Below are 24,665 nucleotides of genomic sequence, written 5' to 3'. Positions count from 1 at the left end.
TGAATGAGTTCGTTGGAAGTTATCAAGTCGGCTTTGTTGACGGCCGCTGGACACCGGACCAGATCTTTACTGTACGGCAAATCCTTCAAAAATGCCGTGAATACCAGGTCCCAACGCACCATCTGTTCACTGATTTCAAGGCGGCATACAGACCGCGTAGAACTATGGAAAATTATGGACAAGAACAGCTTCCCTGGCAAGCCTGACCAGACTGATCAAAGCAACGGTGGATGGTGTGCAAAACTGTGTGAAGATTTCGGGCGAACACTCCAGTTCATTCGAATCGTGCCGGGGACTAAGACAAGGTGATGGACTGTCGTGCCTGTTGTTCAACATTGCGCTAGAAGGTGTCATGCGGAGAGCCGGGTGTGACAGCCGGGGTACGATTTTCAACAGATCCAGTCAATTTATTTGTTTCGCGGATGACATGGACATTGTCGGCCGAACATTTGCAAAGGTGGCATAACTGTACACCTGCCTGAAACATGCTTGTGGGCGGAACCGAGCGCGACAGGGTCCGCCTGGGAAGCAATGTTACGATAGTCCGCCTGGGAAGCAATGTTACGATAGGCGATACCTACCTTGAGGTCGAGGAATTCGTCTACCTTGGATCCTTGCTAACGGCTGATAACAATGTTAGTCCTGAAATGCGAAGGCGCATCATCTGTGGAAGTCGGGCCTACTACGGGTTCCAGAAGAAACTGCGGTCAAAAAAGATTCGTCACCGCACCAAATGTGTCATGTACAAGACGCTGATAAGACCGCGGTAGTCCTCTACGGACATGAAAAATGGACAATGTTCGAGGACGACTTGCAAGCACTTACAAGGAGTATTCGAGAGATAGGTGCTTAGGACCATCTTTGGCAGTGTGCTAGAAGGCGGTGTGTGGCGGCGAAGAATGCGAGCTTTCTCAGTTCTACGGCGAATTCAATATCCAGAAGGTAGCTAAGGCCGGAAGGGTACGATGGGCAGGGCATGTTGCAAGAATGCCGGAAAGCAATCCTGTGAAATCTCAAGTCAATTGGTCAAAATGGTGTTTTATGTTTATTAGAAAAGTGTTGTAGGTATAAGGGAGTTTCTCTGCAAAACAAATTGAAATGTGTTTAATGATACTTAAAAGTTTTATTATTTACATAAATATTACACAAAAACAAGAAGAAAATGGCTACCAGTAAGTTAAAAAATTTCCTAGACTATTACATTTGGATTGAATAGCGATTGTTTTCAATTTTGGCTGGCTGTAATGCTTTCTACATTTTTTTTAAGATTGTCCTCAGAAACAAAGCTGTTACAGAACTAATAAAGCTAAAGGCAGATAATTAGCAAACGCCTACTGCACCTCATTATCCAGCAATTTAACCTTTGGTGCGAAAAAAATTTCTCTCCACTGCGCGGGAAACATATTGAACTTTCCCCTTCGTTGCTGTAGGACGCAAGATCGCCAGAACCGCAAGTTTCCGCGTTTGAAAACCAGTATCATCGTCTTTCTCACTCTTCAAATCTTCGGAAAATATTTATTCCCACATGGCAAAACGGGGAGGGTTATCCATTTTACGATAACGACAATCGTTGCGTCGAGAAAAGCTTTTAATAGCGCACATGACAGCTCAGCCTCGCGATGTGAAGTGCATTACTGTCGGTTGCTATTATTGGGCTAGTTATTGAGTAGCTTCAGAAAGACGCGACCATTTTCGCACTGCATGGGTTTGCGCAACCAGGGAAACTGGTTTCAAGCGAAGCGGGAAACGCTGGTAGAGGTCACGCGGTTTGCAAATAAAATTTCAAGAAGGAAAAGGATAGAGAAGGAAAGCGTTTTTGTGTAATAGCAGTTTATCTGGTACTAAATGCTCGTTGTTTTAAAATTTCGAGTACTAAAAATTTATAACAATATAAGGAAAACGTAGAAAATACTTTTGAAATGAAGGTGGTACATAATTTCCATTACAATTTCCATAACATTAACAAACAGAAAGTGAATAACAAAAAAAAAAGGAAGATGACGAATGGTTGATTGGAAAATGTTGAACATAACCTTTCTAGTGGTATTATTGTGGATTGTGCAGGTGCCGTGGTGACCATGTAAAAATGTGTATAATACAATGAGGATCAACAGATAAAAAATCGAAATTGAGAGAAAGACTTGAAGAAAATGGAAAGATAAAAAGGTACATCAGTGTGCAAAGATCGGCTTACTAAAACGAAAAAATAAAAATAATATGAATTATCTAACTTATAATCTCTGAAATGGTTTTATCCCGTTTGTTTTTCCTCTTTCTTTCGCTCTATCGCTTTCTCTCTGATGGGCCATCGTTTGTTGCTCACTCTCACTCTCATTTTCTCTCGTGTGTTGCTTTGACTTCATAATGCGTTACCCTCTCATCATTCGTCCAGTTGTTGAAACCTGGAGGTTTTTAGCGCGTTGATGAGTTTATTTCTTGAAGCCAGTGTTCTCAGGTAACTCGTTCAAAAATTGCTAAAAATTGAGAAAAATGTGTTGAATTATGTGATTTTTTGTATTCAAATGCGATCTTACATATTGATGAGGCGAGTGAGATTCCTGACCGTAGTCGGCCCACTTGGTCAAATCGATCGAAGGAAGGATTCCGCTCTTGCATGGCACTCTGGGATTGCTGTTTGGCAAAAGTAACAAAATGTAGGTCAATAAATTCAGCGTAGATGGCGCCAAGCGAACTTACATTTCATGATCGGGCAACACCATCGGGTAGATTTGCACCGTGTCGATCAGATCGGTGTTGTCGCAGATGAGGCGCGCCAGCTTGGCCTTGCGGACCTCCTGCAGCTGTTCGGGGGTGAAAGACGACGGCTGATTCGGCAGCTCGTACCAGAATCGATCACCGCGGCGCACGTAGCTGAACTGGGTGGCAATGATACACGCGAAGGTAGGTCCCAGCATCGATCCCGGCAGCGAACGTTCGGATACACCACCCGACCACAGATCGACGTCCGATGGGTGTCTGAAAAATGCGATAAACTTAATTAGAATAACCCCTCAAGCAACGGAACCATAATATATTACTCGAAGATGCTCTCGTAACGGCGAACGGTCTCATTTGGCATAGATCCGAACAGGTCCTGGAAGTTATCGGCCGTTGGCAGTCCACAGAACTTTTTGAACTCCATGTAACCAGGGACGCCAAACTCGCGACCCCGCTGCATATTGAACGACACCAGATCCATACCGAAACGGGCACCTTCCTTCTTGAACAGATGGTTGGTGACTTCCTGGGTAATCGAGTCGTCCATAGCTTGAGCAACCTGGTTCATCAGGCCCATCAGGTACTCGTCGTACACGCCGGCGCGGTACAGATCGTACGGGCGACGGATCAGATCGGACAGACGCTTGGAAGCGATGAACTTGTGAGCCTTGGACCAACGTTCGATGGCCGTCGGCAGCAGCGAGTGGCCAAAACGGAAGGCAGCGGCGGCGAAGGCATCGATGATGGCTGGGTTGACGTTCTCGTCGTATCCATCCCAGTATCCTTCCTTCGGTGTGAGCAGTCCGAATTTCTCCATCACTTCCTTGCCGAGTAGAATCGGGAGGAATTCATTGTAGGTGATGTGTTGGATGATGGCGATGTTGATGCGACGGGTCTCCTGGAAGAGGGTTTCGTCGTCCCAGTGCGGGTTGATGCGGCCCAGCTCCGTAGCGATGCGATTGTGTTCGCGAGCTAACAGAGTGTGCATGCAAGTCAGGACCAGCTGTTCGTTGACACGAATTTCGCCGGCTTCGAAGCAGAACATACTCTTGTTCGGGCGGTTGCAACCCTCATCGGGGACGTCCAACTTCAGGGGCAGGAGATCCTTGAGACCGTACTCAGCGAAGACGGGGTTCATGCGGAGCAGACCGTTGTAGCCGGTACGCAGTTTGCGGGTGAACTTCTCGTTAACTCCGTAGATCGTGTTGCCGTCGATGACCGAGGTGAGAGTGTTGAACTGTTGGCGCGATCCGAGGCGGCATCCAGCGCGAGGAGAGGGGAAGCCTCGAACGAAATCGATACACTTGACGTTGAACAGCCGGTAGAAGTAGTCATCGTCTGGGATGGGAATTTCGTTGCAATAGGGGTGCTTGAGATGGGGTGGGCGCTTGCAGCACTCTTCGGGATCATTACGGTTGATGGGATCGAGGGGAGTTCCGGTGAGGGTGAAATCGTGATCCATGAACTGTCCCCACGCGATGACGAACACGGTACCGGCGTGATCGTGGTAGCCTTCATCGGGATGGATGGTGCGTGACACGACGCGAGACAGTGGCAGGTCATGACCGGTAACGGAAATTCTCGGAGCGTTGATTCCGTCGGAGTACAGTGGACCGATCAGACGCTGGAACGGTGTCATGGCAGCTCCCCAGGTCGGGTGTTTCAGATTGTTACACAGACCATCTACGCGGCGGTACTTGCCCGGACGGCACTCGACTCCGGCCAAAAACGCTGGACACACTTCACGGATCAGGGTCTTGGCAGTGTCGATGGACGGCAGACCCTTTTCGATCTCTTCGTACGAGAGGCCATATCTAAAAGGAAATCATTAGGTTTAACAAGTCAACTACAAAAATAGATCGCGGTACTAACGTTCTGGCGAGTTGGATGGAAATGTCCAACAGGAGTTCGCCAACGGTGGCAATGTCCTCGGTTTTCCAGTCACCCTTTGGTTGTGAAACGCGGATGCGTTTGCGAGCATCCAAGTAGGCCTGGTTGATGGCGTCGTACGTGATGCATGACGTCGGATCTGTGTGCAACGGAGATCTGTAAAAAAAGATTTTTCTTCAAAATGTTGTCACACTGGCAACACTGTTATTCTGATACTTACGCCGTTCCGCGGAACAGATTCAGATTATAGTCGAAGGCAGATGATTTGCCGGGGCCGCTGACGTAGAGAGCGCACTCTGGGGCATGCTGATCGAAGGCCAGGAATTGTGAATGGACCACAACTAACGCGGATATTAAAGCTGTTAACCTGCGGAGGCGCAAAGGACGCAGAGAAATAAAGAGGCACGTTATTGAAAGTTCTCAATCAAACGAGAGGCTGTTGCAAATTTGATGATGACCTAGACGGAGACGGCTGAGAGCATGGAGTAATTCTGCGATTGTTTTTGTTGGTGGAAGGTTAGTAACTTGCCACTGAGGGTGCTTGTGTTGCGTAAACCATGGCGCGAATTAGCGTAATGACATTCGCCACAGACTGCTTGGATTCGCTCGCTGATCAACGAACAACAAATCATCGTCGTTTGCTACGATTTGTACGGGTGGGAATGACGAAGCATTTTTCCATTCACTTGAACGAAGGTGGTGAGTTGCGGTAGGCCAAGATCGACTCTGGCTAGTTGGTGCCCTCAAATTGACATTGTAAGGGTCCTTCTGTGGATTGTGTAGCCAAGAGAGAGAAAAAAAAACTCACGCGAGACGACATTCACCTCCGATCCGTTCGGTACTGGTTCTGGCGCAGGAACGTATGTTAATCTATGCATCTGTAGCAAGCCATATGTGAGTGTTGTAATGTGTCATAAATCATGTCGCGATCGTTCCATTCCAGCGTTCCAAGAAACGTATAGCGGTGGCTATTTGCTGCAGAAATTCTTTTCAATCTCCTCTGATTGCTTTGGGCAATCATAGCGTGCGCATGGTTCTGACTCACCCGAGAACGAAGGGAATGTCTGTTGCGCGGCAACGCATTCAACAAACCAAGTAGGCTTGCCGTGTTATGGGTCGATGCATGCGCGTTTCTGACACGTGCTCGCTTAGTGACCGTTGCTAAGAGCAATGCAATGCATTCGAAAATGAACCATTATGAAACTCACGGAAGAAGATGACATTTGATGGACTTTTACTTTTATGCTTCAAGCGGTGCGCATAACCAGCTCCCGCGGCGTGTGGCTTGTGGTCATCGCACCGGTTACCAACTTAGTAGCGCCAACGGGCGTCGACACTATTCAATGATTTTGCATGCGAGACACGATTGCAGCTCCCGATGGCCCAGTCAACCAAGCCAGACAAGTTTTTCAACCGGCGCAGTGGTAGGATTTTTTTCTTCTCTCGTCTCCAGTAATCTGTGGTCCAGCGACCCACCAACCACCGATTTTGATGCGTTTGCCATACGAACAAAGTAAAGCGATTAGTACACTGCTTGTAGAATGAACTGAACTGCATGTAGATATTTTTTGGACAATTGCATATTCAACAAATTGACGAATTTATGATAAAAAATGGCAAAACCAAACAACAACTTCATCGAAAAGTCCGGTGTTGAACTTAATCTAGAATAAAAAAAAACACCTAAATAAAGATTAAAAAAAAAAAATTCATCGAAAAGTTAAAAACTGACTCCGCTTCGCTTCCGAGCCATGGTCTAAAAGGGGAAGTAGCGAATCGACCCCCCGGGGAGATAGACCACTTGAAAGTCCCGTCTCTGTAACGAGAGCGAAACAGCAGGCCGTGCGTGACTTTCGATTTCGTCTTCCTGCTGCGCAATGTTTTCAGCAAAACAGCGCAAACCGTTTTTCGCAACGCAATCATACCGGAAAATCTTCGTGGAAGAAGTTGGGTTAGGTTATAAGGATCCAGAGGAACGGAACGCGCGGTCATCTATTCCAGCGCGGGCGGGGGGCTGGAAAGATATTGCGCGATTGGAATTTATTGAATAACTTTCGGTCTCAAGAGTCGAGTCGTGCGTGGGGAAGCATCTCGATCGTGCCTGTGGATGATTGTGTGTTTTTCTTTTGAAATTGCTCAAAGCTCAATAAAAGGTACATACATCGGTATCTCGATGATCAGCTGGTCTGTTGCGTGTGTTGCGAATTTTTCCTTATGCTTCTTAACATAAATACGACGAACCGGTCGTTTGCGTTGAAGGAGACAAGATAGGCAGCTTCAAACTGATTTATGATTATTCGATGTGCGTGCATGCTTGAGCTCACGCGTTTTTGAGACCGAATCATTCTTCTTCAGTTTGTTACACCGGATAAGTGCACACTCGTGAGTTGCCTTCCATTAGATAAGTACACATTGGAAAAGCTGCTTACGGAATAAAATATATATGAAGTATCCCCTGCTAATCAAGCAAATGTATGGTCGAAACATTTGCATCGTCGCAGTCATTCTTGTTGAAGAAACTTTTTGAGACTTGATGGCTTTTATGTTTACGCGGTTTAATTTTGGTTGATTGACAATTTTCTTCTTCTTCTTCTATAGTGGTGCCATGACTGGGTAGGTAGGACAAGTAGGGCATGCTTACGCATGAATGTTCCTATAGGTGGGTCAGTCAAGGCATTGTCCTTCCCATGATTATGGTGATAACATATCATTTAGGTAATCTTTTAGTTACAAAAACGGCGGAAAACGCCAACCAGAAAAAGTTTTGTTGAAATATGAGAGGATTTATTGAAATCTTAGAAACAAAAAAATCTCTAAGCTCGCATGAAATCTTGTTTGCAAAGGATTCTGAACTTCTGGAAATTAATTAAAAGTCCATGAAGTTGATAATAATTGCTTCAAACCATTAAAGACTTGAGGAGATTGGTGGGATCCATGACTAATGCTAGAAGCATGTAAAGATTTTCTAGAATCAGAAGCATACGATCTACACTCAGGTTTTTTTACGACCTTTACGTACCAACCATCGAATTTAATGGAAAAGACAAAGAAGAATTTGCTGATAAAAGAAAAGTTTCACAGTCTATTTGATTGACAAAAGCTTAGAAACTGTGTATTGCCGTAACGGGCTCGATGAATGGAAGCAGGAAATCAGTGTTTGGCGCTATTTTAGAATTCAAGACGGCCGACTTTCGGTTAGAACCTGTGCTTCGCCACCGACAATTTTCTTCGTCGTTGTCGCCGTTAAAAAAATAATCGGTGTTCAGCGGTATGAAAATTGAACAATTATGCAGCATTTATTCTCATTTCTTAGAAATCTAATAATCAAAATCATTGGATGGTGAACTACTTACAACTACAGCATGAAGATGATTTTTAGTAAAAATGCGAAATACCTCGCACAAAAATAACAATAATGCCATTAACTTTTGGTTTTTGGAAAATTTCCTTCAGCTAATGGATTTTTTGCATTATGAAATTTTATAGTTATTAGAATCTTGATTTCTTGGAACTTTTATTCTTTTTAATTTTTATTTTTTTGGGGAAATGAGGAACTTTCAAAAAAAGCACTGGAGAATCTTCCGAAGAAATTTTTGAAGAATGTCTGGAGAAGCTTCCATAAGAATTCCAGTAGGTACTTCCGGAAAAAATCTTCCTGGAGGAATTCCTGGAGAAACTTCCGGAGGAATTCCTGGAGGAACTTCTGTAGGAATTCCTGGAGGAACTTTCGGAGGAATTTCTGGAGGAACTTCCGGAGGAATTCCTGGAGAAACTTCCGGAGGAGTTCCTGGAGAAACTTCCGGAGGAACTCCTGAAGGAACTTCCGGAGGAAATCCTGAAGGAACTTCCGGAGGAATTCATGGAGATGTTCCTGGAGGAACTTCCGGAGGAGTTCCTGGAGGAACTTCCGGAGGAGTTCCTGGAGGAACTTCTGGAGGAACTTCCGGAGGAGTTCCTGGAGGAACTTCTGGAGGAACTTCCGGAGGAGTTCCTGGAGAAACTTCCAGAGAAGTTCCTGGAGGAACTTCCGGAGGAGTTCTTGGAGGAACTTCCGGAGGAGTTCTTGGAGGAACTTCCGGAGGATTTCCTGGAGGAACTTTCGGAGGGACGTTTAAAATTTTTATTCGCGTTTTTTCACCTCACATAAAATCGTTTCGGCTGATTGTGGAAGCTCGGATTGGGACACCAGGAAAAATAACTAGGTATTTTTATTTTGTGTTCAATGTGTTTTGTGGAATCAGATCCCGTAGGCTGAGTGGAATTATTGATAACGTTTGTGCATCGATTAGTGGCCGTAGATTTCTGTGAAATTGTGAGGAGACGAGGCAGTATTGAGTGCAACATTCGGTAGGGTGCGCATGGAGCTGCGGCCTGCGGGTGATGAAAAAGACGGTTCAAAGCTAAGTTCCAATTGTTTCATTTATAATTTCATTTGCATTTTTTATATTTGAATGTGATACGTGGTGAACATATGACACGGGCAACACGGTTTTGGTTGATAATTTAAAGAAATTTCACTTGTTCCATCATCTTATAATCAGTTATAGTATCATTACGGCTCTCATATGGAAAACCGGACACATTTTTTGCTTTCCGTCAAAAACAAAAAAGTGAAAATAAAGAAAATTTTAACGCGTTTCACAATTTATCCGTTTCCGCAAGTGAATTTAAATCCGTTTTTCTTGGCTTTTGTGTTCGCTGGAGATGGATCGGACGTGGAGAAGTGTCCAAATTTAGCTTCACGAATGGTAGGCCGAAAAGCATTGTAGTTCGGCAGGTGTTACAATGGTGCTAGTGCGGTTTTTTTTCTAATGTACATAGTTGCAAAAATGCACAGTGAAAGCAAAGACTTAGTTTTAAGTGGAAATCTTTAACGTAGAAACCGCAAAGAATCAACCCGATCGGCCCGAGGTGATCGGAGATCCGGATGTTTCGTTCCGGATGATGGTGACGTCATTCGGCTGACCGGTCCCAGTACATAGCAAGTGCGGTGAAATTTTTCCCATTTTTTTGTTTTTGTTTACCGACTCTCGAGTTCAGTGTGCGGTCGTGCTGAACAGTAGGGGCGCGATTTCTTCACCGGCGTGGTACCATCACATCAGTGCGTTGATGTTTTCTATTCGTCTTGCTTGGTTAGCTCGTTATCGTTCCGCGCGTTTCAAAATAAGGAGTATTCGGTTCATGAACATTTAAAGAACAAAAATATAAATAAAATATATATTACTATATACTCTTTCGACAGCCGGCTGGCAAGAGTTTTAATTATAAACACATAAACAACATATGCTATGGGTCGAGTTGTCAGCTTGAGGCAAACGTCCATGACCTACCTAACCCTACCCAAGATGGGCGTGGCCGGGAGTAGTAATCCTCATGCTTTTGCCATTTTTATCTTAGATTGAAATCAAGGATTACTCCCCATCTTAATTTCTGATAGCAATCTGGAAAAGGATTTCAAAAGAAACATGAGTATCACTAGTGTCCAATCTACGAAGTATACCGTAACAACACTAACGCTAACGCTAACGCTAACGCTAATTCCTGGAGAAACTTCCGGAGGAATTCCTGGAGAAACTTCCGGAGGAATTCCTGGAGAAACTTCCGGAGGAATTCCTGGAGGAACTTCCGGAGGAATTCCTGGAGGAACTTCCGGAGGAATTCCTGGAGGAACTTCCGGAGGAATTCCTGGATGAACTTCCGGAGGAATTCCTGGAGGAACTTCCGGAGGAATTCCTGGAAGAACTTCCGGAGGAATTCCTGCAGGAACTTCCGGAGGAATTCCTGTAGGAACTTCCGGAGGAATTCCTGGAGGAATTTCTGGAGGAATTCCTGGAAGAATTCCTGGAGGAACTTCTGGAGGATCTCTTGGAGGAATTTCCCGAGGAACTCCTTGAGGAACTTGCGGGGGAGCTCCTGAAGGAACTTACGGAGGATCTCCTGGAAGAACTTTCGGATGAACTTCTGGATGATCTTTCGGAGGAACTCCTGGAGGAACTTCCGGAGGAATTTCTGGAGGAACTTCCGGAGGAACTCTTGGTGGAACTTCCGGAGGAATTCCTGGAGGAACTTCCGGAGGAACTCCTTGAGGAACTTCCGGAGGAACTCCTGGAGGAACTTCCGGTGGTACTTCTGGAGGAACTTCCGGGGGAACTCCTGCAAAAACTTATGGAGGAACTTCCGGAGGAACTCCTGAAGGAACTTCCGGGGGAACTCCTGCAGGAACTTCCGGAGGAATTTTTTGGAGGGAACTTTCGGAGGAATTCCTTTGAGGAACTTCTGGAGGAATTCCTGGAGGATCTTCTGGAGGAATTCCTAGAGGAATTTCCGGAGGGATTCTTGGAGGACTTTACGGAGGAATTTCCGGAACTTCCGGAAAAATTCCTAAGACGTACTTCTGGAGAATTTTCTCCGAGGAACTTCCAGGAAAATTCCTTTGAGGAAATTCTGTAAGAATTGCTTTGAAGAAATTCCGGATGCTTTGAGGAATTCCTTTGTGGAACTTCTGGAGGAATTTCTTTGAGGAACTTTTGGAGGAATTAGAGGTGTGCGCCGGTCCGAAATTACGTTTCTTTAATACTTTCAAAAAAATTCTTTAAATTTTTCCATAATATTAATTTGGAAATTATTTTTGGACTTATTACTAGAACTATACTTTGATGTTTCGAGAGTTCTTTGGAATTACCAAATGAGGTGTGCGCTGGTTCGAAAATCGTCGGCGGCGGCGTTTGTCATAATTTTGGCGTCATGCCGAAAGCCATTTCAGTTGGCGGCGGCAGCATGAATCGGCGTGGCGATTTTTTTCCTAGCGTTCGTTTCTTGAATATTTTTTTCTGGACTTTTTTGGGACATTTTCAAAGCTTTACTGGGAGAAAGTTTTGAGCTTCTCCAAAAAAATCTCACAGTTTTTGTCGAGGTTTTTTCCATAATACTTATTTGAAAATTATTTCCGGCTTTTCCACCGGAACTACTTTGAAATTTTCATATGATCTTCTTTGGAATTTCAAAGAGAAGGTTTTTGGAATATCCAAGGAAATTGTTTTGGCATTTTCATGGAAAATTCTCTAGAATTTACGTAAGAAATTCTTCAGGAAATTGTTATAAATATGCATGGAAAGTTTTTTGAACTTCTGTTGATTGTTCTTCAAAATTTACACTGAAAATACTTCGAAGTTCCTTCGGAAATTCTTCCAGAAGTTTCTCCCGGAGTTCCTCTGGAAGTTTATTCTGGAATTCCTCCAGAAATTTCTCCGAAAGTTCCGTCCGGAAGTTCCTTCCGAAGGCTCTTCCCGGAATACCTCTGGAAGCTTTCCCTGAATTCCTCCATAAGTTCCTCTCAGAATTTATCCGGAAGTTCCTCCTAGAATTCCTCCGGAAGTTCCTTCTAGAATTCCTCCTGAAGTTCCTCCTAGAATTCCTCCGGAAGCTCCTCCCTGACTTCATCCATAAGTTCTTCCCGTTATTCCTCTGGAATTTCTCCCAAAATTACTCCGGAATTTCTTCCTGGAATTCTTCCGGAAGTGCTTCCCGGGATTCCTCCGAAGTTCGCAGTTCAAGATCCCCCCAGAATTCCTCCGACAGTTCTCCGCAAGTTCCTCCGGAAGGATTGCTCCGGAAGCTCCACCCGGATTTCAACCGGAAGTTCCTACCGGAATTCCTGCGGAAGTTCCTCCCGGAATTCCTCAGGAGATTCCTCCCGGTCTTCCTACTGAAGTTCGGAAGTTCCTACCGGAATTCCTTCGGTAGCTCCTTCTGGAATTCCTGCAGAAGTTCCTCCCGGAATTCCTCAGAAGATTCCTCCCGGAATTCCTACTGAAATCCGGAAGTTCCTACCGAAATTCCTTCGGTAGTTCCTCCCGGAATTCCTCCGGAAGTGCCTCCTGGAATTCCTTCAGAGTTCCAAATTCAAGTTGCCCCCAGAATTCCTCCGAAAGTTCTTCCCGGATTTCCTCCGGAAGTTCCTCCCGGGATTCCTCCCTGAATTCCTCCATAAGTTTTTCCTGTAATTCCTCCGGATGTTCCTCCCGGAATTGCTCGGGAAGTTCTTGCCAGGAATTCCTCCGGAAGTTCCTTCAGGGATTCTTCAGGGAATTCCTCCAGAAGTTCCTCCCGCAATTTCACTTTCACTGTAATTCCACTGGAAGTTCCTCCAAGCATTGCTCCGGAAGCTTCACCCGGAATTCAACCGGAAGTTCCTCTTGAAATTCCTGCAGATGTTCTTCCCGGAATTTCTCGAAAAGTTCCTCCCGGAATTCCTCCTAAATTCCAATTCCTCCGAAAGTTCCTCCATGAATTCCTCAGAAAGTTCATCCCGGAATTCCTCAAGAAGCTTCTCCAGGAATTGCTCCGGAAGTTCCACCCGAAATTCAACCGGAAGTTCCTCCAGATGTTCCTCCCGGAATTCTCCGGATGTTTCTCCCAGAGTTCCTCCGGAAATTCCTCCCGGAGTTCCTTCGCAAAATCCTCCAGGAACGTCCTCTGGAAGTTCCTCTAGGAATTTTCAGAAGGTTTCTCCCGGAATTCCTCAGGAAGCTTCTCCAGGAATTGCTCCGGAAGCTCAACTCGGAATTCAACCCGAAGTTCCTCACGGAATTAATCCGGAAATTCCTCCTGGAATAACTCCGGATATTTCTCCCGGAGTTCCTCCGGAAATTGCTTCAGGAAATCCTTCGGAAGTTCCTTCAGGAATTCTTCTGGAAGTTCCCTTACGGGTTTGTTCGGAAGTTCCCCCGGAATTCCGATATTCCTCCAGGAATTCCTCCGCAAGCTTCTCCAGCAATTCTTCCGGAAGTTCCTCCAGGGATTTCTCCGGAAGTTTTTCCAGGAAATTCTCCGAAAAATCCTCCAGGATTTTTTTCGGAAGTTCCTCCAGGATTTTATCCGGAAATTCCTCCAAGAATTCCCTCGTAAATTACTCCGGAGCCGGAAGTTCTTTTTGGAATTCCTCAGAAGATTCCTCCCGGAATTCCTACTGAAGTCCAGAAGTTCCTACCGAAATTCCTACGGTAGTTTCTTCTGGAATTCCTGCGGAAGTTCCTCCCGGGATTCCTCAGGAGATTTCTCCCGGAATTCCTACTGAAGTCCGGAAGTTCCTACCGAAATTCTTTCGGTAGTTCTTCCCGGAATTCCTCTGGAAGTGCCTCCTGGAATCCCTCCAGAGTTCCAAATTCAAGTTTCCCCCAAAATTCCTCCGAAAGTTCTTCTCGGATTTCCTCCGGAAGTTCCTCCCGGGATTCCTCCCTGAATTCCTTTATAAGTTCTTCTTGTGATTCCCCCAGAAGTTGCTCCAGAAAATCCTCCGGAAGTTATCCAAGGATTTCCTCCGGAAGTTCCTCAAAGAATTTCTACCGAAGTTCCTCCGGAAGTTCCTACAGGAGTTTCTCCTGAAGCTCCTCCAGGAATTTCTTCTGAAGTTCATCCAGGAATTCTACAAAAAGTGCTTCCTAAAATTTCTCTAGATGTTCCTTCAGGAATTCCTCCACAATTTCCCCGAACAATTCCTTCGGAAATTCCTCAATGGATTGCTCCGGAAGTTCCTCTATGTATTCCTCTTGGAATTCTTCCGGAAGGTCCTCTTCGAGTTCCTTTTGAAAGTCCTCAATGTATTCCTCCTGAAGTTTCTTCGAAAGTTTTTTTTTTTGATCTGTGGATTTTCTATAGGAAATCGTTAAAAATTTCTTTAGAAATTTTTCTGAGAATCTGTCAATGAATTCCACTAAAAGTTTCTTCAAAGTTCCTTCCGAAAATTTCCCCGGATTTTTTAAGATATGCTCCCTCAGAAATCAATGCCTCTGAGAAATTCTATAAAAGTTCTCTCTGGAGTTCCTCCAGAAAATCCCCTAAAACTTTTTTTAAATTACTTCTCCAACTCAACAAACATTACCTACTCAATCACAGAATTTCCCGCCGAAAATTCCAAAAAAATCTCCAGATAGTGGAGGTATTTTCAAATGAAGTTCATATGGAATTTTTCATATAATCTCTGACTCTGAAATTCTTGAAAGAATATCTTATAGGAGCATTTCCATAAATTCCCGAAGAAAAATACGGGACATTTTTTGAATAATTTAATTGTCAGGCGGTTTTAGAACAAATTATGTTTGACCGAGTATACGCTGTATAACAAGGGGCCTACTGGCCAAGCGGCGTGGTCAATTTTCATACGGCGGCTGCGAAAGAAAAACATTGGCGGCGGCACACAGGTCTAATATTATCTTATTATTATTCTATCATTATTATTATCGCATATTATCTTATTTTCTGTATTATCGCTAAAATCACTTTCTTCTCTTGAGTATTCCACAATATATGATACATCGGAAATCAGAAAAGGGGAATCAAGTCTACCCAGTCTCCCCTACGGTACCTGCATCTTTTCTTCTTGAAATAATGAATTATTGGCAGTGGCTGATTTTCTACCCGCCGCTGTCACATCCAGGCGCTATAGTATATGCGTAAAATAGCCAGCAAGAGTTAACCGCCAGAAATTTGTATGGCGAAAGACATCTAACGCGGGTTTTCTCAAAATAAGAAACTTTTCATGAAAAACTATTTGGTACCGGTTATGAAGGATGGTGTCCGCTACTATGCCTACCAAATATTTTTTCGATTAAGCTGCTTAATTTTGAGAAATCGAACCTTAGATGCCTTTCGCCATACTGATTTCAGCTAGTTAACTCCTAGTGTGCCGCTGTAAGCACGCTCAAAGCAGGCGATTCATTGGTAGACCCTGGCTTAACCATCTTGGCTGGTCGTCCCTTCTCCTTGACGATTAAAACCAACGGCCAGCAAATTCGTCCGATTATGAACAATTGGATCCTCTACGGCAGAGCTTCCCAAACTTTTGGGTATGCGACCCACCTAGCAAAATTCTATATATCTCGCGACCCACTTATGGAAAAATGCATTTTACCAAGTAGTATTAAGCATTAGTTGAATCAGAATGTCATCTGTTTCGGCTTCTTCCTTCTAAAAAATATTCACGTTAGCTTACATGCACAAATGCAAAAAATGACGAACATGATATTGTTTGTCAAAATGTTAGCGTATTTATTTTACTTAATTAAGGAGACATCTTTTAGGCATAAATGTTTTCCAAAATAGCGTGGTGATGTCTATTGAAATTAAGTTCCTGAAAAAAAATGATCAAAAGGTTCGGCATCCGAGCTGCAATTAATATTGGCAGGGTTCGTAATGCTCACTCAATCTCAGGAGCACATGATTTTCCCTCACGAAAGTTTTCGGGGAGAAATCGCTTTTCGGGAAAGAAAAACAGCTTGGAGAGTGATAATAATTTTTCGCTCACTTCGATTGCCGCTGAAAGTTGGTTTGCTCTTTTTCTTTCATATTCGAGTGTTTTCGTGGCATCAAAAATGCAAATTGTAGTAGCTTATGTGGAACAAATAACTTAATGCTTTCATACAGATAGCGTGGTGGTGTGGCTAGAGTGAGCGCATCCCCACAGCTATTATTGTTACTATTCTGGGTTCGAATCCCGGCGCAGCCATACAATTTTGTAATTGTTCTGCGATAATTCTCGCGAAAAGTGAGTGAGAGGTAAAAGTAATGAAACGAAAAAGGATTTTCATCTAATAGGCAAGATTTTCGTTTATCTTCTAATGCTTATTCTAGAGAAAAGATTGATGGGTGAAAGATGATCCTCAACATAAGCAACGAAACAAGATTTTCCCTTGGCCCGAAAAACGCTTGCTTTGGTCTCATTGAAATGAAAAGTCGAAACCCTGAATATTGGTTCTACGCGACTCACCAAGAATCCGCTCGCGACCCCCCTGGGGGTCGGGACCCACAGTTTGGGAAACCCTGCTCTACGGTTTAGAGTGCAGAGTGCTGGACGGATAAGCAGTTCAAAAGAAGAGATCCTAAGGGACAGATCGTTGATAATACCGGTTTTTGCTGCACTCTGTGTAGAATAAACTGATCCAGTGGCGTAGCCACGGGGGAGGTTTTGGGCATACCCCCATAGAAGAATTTTTTTTTTGAAAAGAAAAATGTTTAGAAAAAAATGTTTCCTCCTAACCTGGGTTTGGATCATGTCTACACTGGTGTTAGCAATGTGTAAATGGAAATGGAGAAGGAAATTCCTCCGACAATTGAAGTCAACTTCCGAAAAGTAAAAGTGTTTCATGACGGTTTGAGGAACACGTGCTTTCTATGTCAAGCTACAGGAGATCGTCAAAACACTTGCCCTTCCAGGAAAAATCGGACCCCACAACACGGGTTCATCATTCCACCAGAGAAAACGTCGCATATTGTATAAAAAGCAAAAGTAACGGAAGTAATGGAAGACGGAATCTTTGAACTAGAGGAAGTAACTTTTGGAGACCATCAAGAAGAAGAAAGTCAGATGCATAGGAAGTAAACAAGAAGCAGAGACCGGATATTGACGACGAGTATATTGAAAGGACGTTCGAGATTGCAAACTGTTCGCAGTTGGTCAACGACTTCAAGGTAGTCATGAAAGAAAAAGCACGGAAGCTAGAGGGGAGCCAGCGTCGGGCACAATTTGCTTCATCTGGATCCACCGAGCGAGCCCCTCCAAGAAAGAGCTGTCGAAAGACCACAAAATGATTGACAAGATGTTTTCTTCTGAATGTTAAAATAATCACTTCTTCTTCTTCTTCTGATTGGCATTACGTCCCCACACTGGGACAGAGCCACCTCGCAGCTTAGTGTTCATTAAGCACTTCCACAGTTATTAACTGCGAGGTTTCTAAGCCAGGTTACCATTTTTGCATTCGTATATCATGAGGCTAACACGATGATACTTTTATGCCCAGGGAAGTCGAGACAATTTCCAATCCGAAAATTGCCTAGACCGGCACCAGGAATCGAACCCAGCCACCCTCAGCATGGTCTTGCTTTGTAGCCGCGCGTCTTACCACACGGCTAAGGAGGGCCCCTAAAATCACTTTGTATTATTTAAATTGAAGAGTGGGATTGCCAACTTCCTATTGTTAACATTTTGTGGATAAAGGGCGGACTCTTCTCCCTATTTTTTGGGTAAATCTGGAAAATGAGGGCTAGATTGTATTATTGCTTGTACGGACTTCTTCTGGAAGAGATTTCTCTATTCATCAATAGGATCTCGCATAAGTGTCTCTGCTTATGGAATCACCCAAACCATTTTTTTTGGTTCAATCAAAGGTAATTGCCTATTTCCGGGGATTAAACCACCCGACTTGGACGTTAATTTACAATGTTATGAAAACTCATATGTGAATATGTACGTTATGTGGAAGATATTGATTTGAAAAATGTATTGGAGGTAACCACTTTCCCTTCGATGGGACTCGAACCCATGACCCTACAGTACGCTAGACTGGTGCTTTAACCAACTAAGCTACGAAGGACCTCCGTCGGCCTTCGCAACCTAGCGACTACTGAACGAGCTCGAGATTCCCAAATTGGACGCATAGTCAAATCACTCGCAATCCATTTATCAAGCCAATACTTCCACATGTGTATTGTACACGTCCACATTAGAGGAGCGTGAGTATTTAGAATGTCTGGCGGCTATACACATTCTTCATCAGCAACGGTACTGATCAAGTGAGGTTGTGTAAGCTATTTGCCAGTCGGTCGTTGCCAGTCGCCAGTCGTTGCCCGGAAATAGGCAATTACCTTTGATTGAACTGAACTTGAGTTGCGTGCTCTTGCCTACGCAATGCGGTCGGGTCTGAGCTTGACGACCGACTGGCAAATAGCTTACACAACCTCACTTGATCAGTACCGTTGCTGATGAAGAATGTGTATAGCCGCCAGACATTCTAAATACTCACGCTCCTCTAATGTGGACGTGTACAATACACATGTGGAAGTATTGGCTTGATAAATGGATTGCGAGTGATTTGACTATGCGTCCAATTTGGGAATCTCGAGCTCGTTCAGTAGCCGCTAGGTTGCGAAGGCCGACGGAGGTCCTTCGTAGCTTAGTTGGTTAAAGCACCAGTCTAGCGTACTGTAGGGTCATGGGTTCGAGTCCCATCGAAGGGAAAGTGGTTACCTCAATACATTTTCAAATCAATATCTTCCACATAACGTACATATTCACATATGAGTTTTCATAACATTTTTTGCCTTTCATAAAGGAGTTTGATGAAATACAAACAATAATATGAAATTCAGGGGACGACGGCCTCTCTATAGCCGGGACATCCACCGACTGTAAGGTACGTGGGACCAGAACGGCGGGACTGACCACGGCGTGGAGAAAGCAAAACGTCCTAAATCCCACGGAGAAAACTGCTAGAACCATCGGACACCCACCCATACAACCACAGAAAAACCAGTAATCGCCCTATCAAACCCACAAGATTACCAAGAGCGTAGAAATTGTCAAGAGGAACAAACGAGCAGCACAAGTCCGACAAAAATAGTTGCAGCAACTTGATTGTGACCAAATCAGGTCACATATGAGTTGCAGTAACCTAGATGTGAAACATGTGTGATACTGGGTGGAAAACTGTGTTGCTTTAGAACAGCCTACTCAATGCAATTCGGTACCCCCCGGAATGTATCTTCACTACATTACTTGCCTTCTGTGACACCGCGGCACTACTGTGTTGTGTTTTGAATTCAATCAGAGTGGACTATATTGGTAATAGAGTATATTTGATATAACCTGACCAAAATTATATAGTGGAGAGGTGTCGGTCGGATAGCCCGGGACGCCACCAACCGGAAGCCGTTCCAACCGAAGCGAAACACCCGCAATTCCGAAACATTGGACTTTTCCGGTGGAAAACTGGGTTGTTTTAGGCCAGCTTATTCAGCAGAGTCCATCAAAATCGGACAAAATAGTCCGAGAATCTGTATGTTAAGAGAAATTTAAGATGCCACGGCGACGTAACGGGCAAAGTTGTTGATCACTTTTGTTCTCTGTTGTGTTTGGTCAAACTCAGTCAAGCAGCAAGATTAAAACAATCTGGCCCAGAGATCAAAAAGGAACGCAAATCGTGTTACTTAAGGCCCTCCGGAAGGCATCCAATCAGAATAGGATAGCCTCCTGCGGAGACCAATCTCACTCTCCACCTGCTCACCTCCTGTAAACATCACTTTCGCACACTGCCCACTAATACGGTACATTGAACCACCCGGTAGAACACAGTGGGCCCCGTATGGAACTTGCAGCAACAGGTCAGACACACCAATTATCGTAAAATCTCTTTGCAGAACGTATTTACAATTCGGACACATGGGATGTAAGGGTGCTGGTTGGATTATCTGGGACGCTCTCAACCGAAAGCCGGACAGTACCGGAATGGAAACGCCTCCTAGAATGTCCAACTCTACCATCAACGACCATGAAAATTACTATCTACAAATACTAGTAAATAATTCCCCAAATACTAAATGGAAAAAGGTCTCGAGAAAAAGGTTATTTTTAACTAGTCAACTTTATTATTTACAGTAGGCCATGATAAAAAAGTAAATAGATCAGGTGCAGACAAACAGAAAATAAAAACTGCTTGTTTTGATTCACAAGCTCTCTTCTTTGTAGACGGGAAAATGGTAATAATAAAAATAATCCTACCTTGGGTCCATCTGTCTAAACCTCAATTCCAAAATTGAACCTCTTCGCACGAATCGCAGCTGTACAATCCGAAAGCTCGATATACTTTGTACATAGCATTGTACGTGGCGTGGGAACCGTCTCAATAAAAGTGTAATAATTTAAAGAAAAGAAAAACTGCTCGGGGCACATCCTACCATAGTCAGTGTGGCACTGCATTATTGGTTCAAGCCGAGGTTCAAGCTGATAAAAAAGATAAACAACCTTGCGGTAACGTGTGAACTTTGCACTTTCCAGTGCACACTTCCGCCTGTCTGATTGCCGGTTAGCGATGAATCGTTCCATCGCGACATGAGAATTTCCATCACAGTAAATAATTGCCAGTCACAGCTCTAAATCAATGGAAACTAGATTGAGAGGTAGTATTGTGCAAAAGGATTGAGCTATTGGATGTGGTTAACTAGATCAAGCAACGCCTCGAGATGTATTTATCGAATTAAAAAATGAGCTAATTAAAATCAACATCAGACAAAGTGGGCTGGCCAGGCTTACGCACAGTTTCCGTTCCAAACTGCATACTTTATGGCACCTCATAAAACATGACGAACCCCTGAGGCGACGACCAACCTTAATGAATAACCCATTATTATGCGTGCAGACGTGTACAGAACCGACAGAATAAATGAAAGACTTCAATCCCTTCAAGAGCTGGTCCCAAAGTTGGCACTTCTCGCATTTTTAATAGTCGGTAAGTATATACCTCTTGAGTGTGATGAAACCTTCACTTTTTAGTAAGCGACCTACAAGAGGCAACAGTGTGACACCGCGGCGGCGGTGTCAAAATGTGACTCCCCTCCCGTGGCTCAGCATAGATTCCACTGTAAAATATATGAACTCCGCTCTGTGACATGTGTGCGGCGTTGACAACCTTTCAAATTCCTCAACCGCACCGGCTCTCTGTGCGCGCACACGCGGTAATGATCGTTCTAAGCCGCAAGACCACACAGAAATTTATGCGCGCTTGCAGCCGAGTCTTTTACGCACATGAACCTGTCGAGTATCGAGTGAATGGAACTGGCCCGGGTAGATTTGACGTGAAGGAAAGATCATAGGAAGGTAGGCGCACGATTGCATCAGGATACGCGCGCGCGCGACCTAGGCAACAATCTAAGCTCTGGGCTCTTCTAGGCTAGGACCCCGTTGCTAGTTGCGTTGGCTGGCGCAATGCGACCCAATCCAGTCAGTTCGGTGCAATGAAGTGAATCATGATTAACGATTTGCGCCATACGAACCGATCTTGTTACCGATGTGACAAGGCAGCCAATCCACCGGCGAAGGTGTCTCGTTTTCATTTTATTAATAGGTTCATATTAGTGATATTAGTGCAGTATTTGCACTGCGGTTGTATACTTAGGAGTAGCAACGGGGGGCCGGTACTGTAGTTGAGCGGCGACCCCATTTGTTTCTGCGCTTGATTAGTGCGTGCGGTGTACCCGGGTAAAAAAATGTCCGAATGCACAATGGTCGGATTCGTAAAATTTCACGACATAAATCGATAACTCGAAAACCATCAGTGCTAGAGTTTTGACGTCTTCAGAAGAAATGATCTACAAGAAGAGATCAATTTTTGGTGTTAGTTGTCATTAGGGTGGCCCTTCGGTGATTTTTTTTTGAAAATATATTTTTTTTACCCTTTTGAGTTAGGAGTTCATATAATTCTACAAAGCTGTAGAGAATTTAATTCTAAGCATTTTTGATTAATAAACATTTATTTTATCTCACATAGGTAATGTTTTATGACACAATAACTAAATTTCGATAGGGTGGTCCTGAAAAAAATAGTTTTTAACGTCCGCTTTCATCAATTCAGAATATTTTCAAAACCTGTCTTAGCATCGCTTCACGGTCTTTGGATGGCGCATCTTTTGGTTACATAAGATGGCTGATAGCTTCATTTTCAAGCATATTATAAGCGTTTTTTCATGAGAAAGTGATATTTTTCTGAGCATTCTACTGCAGCTAGTAGCAAATATTAGCAAAAATTGCAATCGTAATCTGAAAGTATACATGCAGGACCATCGAATCCATGGTATTTCATTTGTCCATGTTTGTTCACTTTTGTTTGATAATTATATTAGTTTTTATATGAAAAATCAGCGATTCCATGGGAAACACCATAAATACCATATCTCTGATTTTCGCAATATTGGGTAGAATAATTCTTTTTCGAAAATAAATAAACTCACTTTTTAATTTTTTCCGATTTCGATCCAGAGCGGTCGAAAAAATCAACATCTTGGAAAAAAAATGTTTTAAAACATAATTTTTGAACTACTGAACCAATGAACAATGTTCATGGAATCACGTGTAGTCATTGGCGATCCTCACTTAGAAACTGTGAAAATGAAATTATTCTGCGAATTAGCCATGAAACACCAACTTGATTTTTATGATTTTGTATTTCGCCATAAAAGTAACGCTCTTAAGCATATATTTCATGAAAACCCCTTGAAAATCGTTCCAGTAGTTAAAATGTCAAAATGATGTTTTCGACTTCTTTTCGACACGAGTTGATTCAAATATTCTAGATAAAGAACGATGCTTTGTGGGCTTTGTGGCCGTACGGTTAGCGCCGTCAATCGTCTAGAGGCATGGACTATGTTTATGTAGCGTGGCTCGATTCCCGCCTCGGTAAGAAGGAAACCTTTCGTGTTCGAAAAATTCTCCACACCACTGGGTATTATGTGTCCTGTCAGTTGTCTTGGTGTTAAGTGTTCAGTCTCTACGACCTTTGGTCGAAGACGGTGTTCTTGTCTTTTATTCTACCAAATATTTGAAAATCCAAAAGATGATATATGTGTTTCACCCCAATTTTTCGTACAAAAATAATACTATTGTCAAACAAAAGCGGACAAAGATGGACAAATGAAATACCATGGATTTGATGGGCCTGCATGTATACTTCCAGATTACGATTGAAATTTTCGCTAATATTTGCTACTAGCTGCAGTAGAAGATTCAGAAAAATATCACTTTTTCATGAAAAACGCTTATAATATGCTTAAAATGAAGCTATCAACCATCTTATGTAACCAAAAGATGCGCCATCCAAACACCGTGAAGCGATGCTAAGACAGTTTTTGAAAATATTCCGAATTGATGAAAGTGAAAGCTAAAATCTATTTTTTCGGGACCACCCTATCTAAATTGAGTAGTTTTGTCATAAAACATCACCTATATGAGATAAAATAAATGTTTATTTAGCAAAAATGCTTAGAATTAAATTCTCTACAACTTTGTAGAATTATATGACATCCTAACTCAAAAGGGTAAAAAACTACATTTCCAAAAAAAATTCATCGTAGGGCCACCCTAATGACAACTTACACCAAAAATAGATCTCTTCTTATAGATCATTTCTTCTGAAGACGTCAAAACTCTAACACTGATGGTTTTCGAGTTATCGATTTATGTCGTGAAATTTGACGAATCCGACCATTGTGGAATGATGTAATGCGGTCACAAAATGTTCAACGTGTTAGAATTGGACATTTTTACATGCAGTTCGGTGATACATCCTGCAGTTTCGAAGATATTACTATTCACAATGAAACAGGGTTCAAAGATTAATAAGATCTCGTGAGATTTATTTTCTAATATGTTGAAGCACAACAGTTATTTGTCTTCATTTATCTTTTAATACTTCTGAAATTGTTACGTAAATCATTCAAAAAAGCCTTTCACAAAATAATCTTCTGAACTAGCTATTCAATGTAAACTACGTCTGAATTCAATTTCAAAATTACTTCTGGAGTTGAGAAGCAACATATGGCACTCCAGTCGATGGAACCATTGAGGCATGCATTCTACATAAGATTACATTTGCTTGGATCCCATCTCACTGCAGGCTTTCTAGCCAAAGTGGCTGCATGGGAAGGTGAGGTTTAAGATAGACAAATCTCGAGAAAGGAGTTTTCCTATTAGTCTATCAGGAAACTTTTCAAAATTGGCAACAACGAACTGAACGGAGGCTGTTTTCCATAGGTTCAGAGGCGAGAACTAAGTCGAAGCTTAATTCCGGGATGTCGAGACTTATGCCGATTCACAGTTGTTCGGTCCAAAGAAAGACTATTTTTTGTAGCAGTCTTGTGATCAGCTCAAACTAAAATTATAGTTCGATTAGTTTTACCAATAACATACACACATACAATATACACACTTACGAGAAATAGTTTCCTCGTGTCGTGAATTGTTACGGATGTTATCGATTATTGTCGATTAGCAATACCACTTTGGATGCTGAAGCGCGTTTTTCTCCCAACTTTTCTAGTTAGTGCGTCAAACGCATCCTTTGTAGTTCGTGTCTAGGTTACGATTCTTCCAATCTTGCTCGCAACTTAAACTATTTTCTACCTTGCCTTTCTTGGTTTAATTTCATTTACAAACTTGGTTTAAACACATTTACAAACTTGAATTTATTTACCGCTAGCACTCTAAATCGTAAACAATCAACAACACAGCATTCTGT

The 24,665-nt window shown here is 43.1% G+C and overlaps 1 protein-coding gene across 2 annotated transcripts in view; it reads right to left on the bottom strand.

The window, feature by feature from the left end:
* Positions 1–1,103: 1,103 nt before the first annotated feature.
* The window catches only part of LOC134207894 (peroxidase), a 78,281-nt gene continuing 54,719 nt past the window's right edge, over positions 1,104–24,665 (bottom strand). For both annotated transcript variants that reach the window (XM_062683913.1, XM_062683914.1), the window contains exons 3-8: positions 4,829–4,975; positions 4,591–4,764; positions 3,039–4,532; positions 2,698–2,976; positions 2,535–2,631; positions 1,104–2,474 (exon numbers count right to left, since the gene is read on the bottom strand). In XM_062683913.1, coding sequence (XP_062539897.1) covers positions 2,430–2,474; positions 2,535–2,631; positions 2,698–2,976; positions 3,039–4,532; positions 4,591–4,764; positions 4,829–4,975 — 2,236 coding nt within the window. In that variant the 3' untranslated portion in view covers positions 1,104–2,429. The remainder of the gene's footprint in view (positions 2,475–2,534; positions 2,632–2,697; positions 2,977–3,038; positions 4,533–4,590; positions 4,765–4,828; positions 4,976–24,665) is intronic.

The sequence above is a fragment of the Armigeres subalbatus genome, chromosome 1, assembly GCF_024139115.2.
Source record: "Armigeres subalbatus isolate Guangzhou_Male chromosome 1, GZ_Asu_2, whole genome shotgun sequence".
In the NCBI taxonomy this organism is placed as follows: Eukaryota; Metazoa; Arthropoda; class Insecta; order Diptera; family Culicidae; genus Armigeres; species Armigeres subalbatus.
This window is presented reverse-complemented; position numbering and strand designations above follow the sequence as displayed.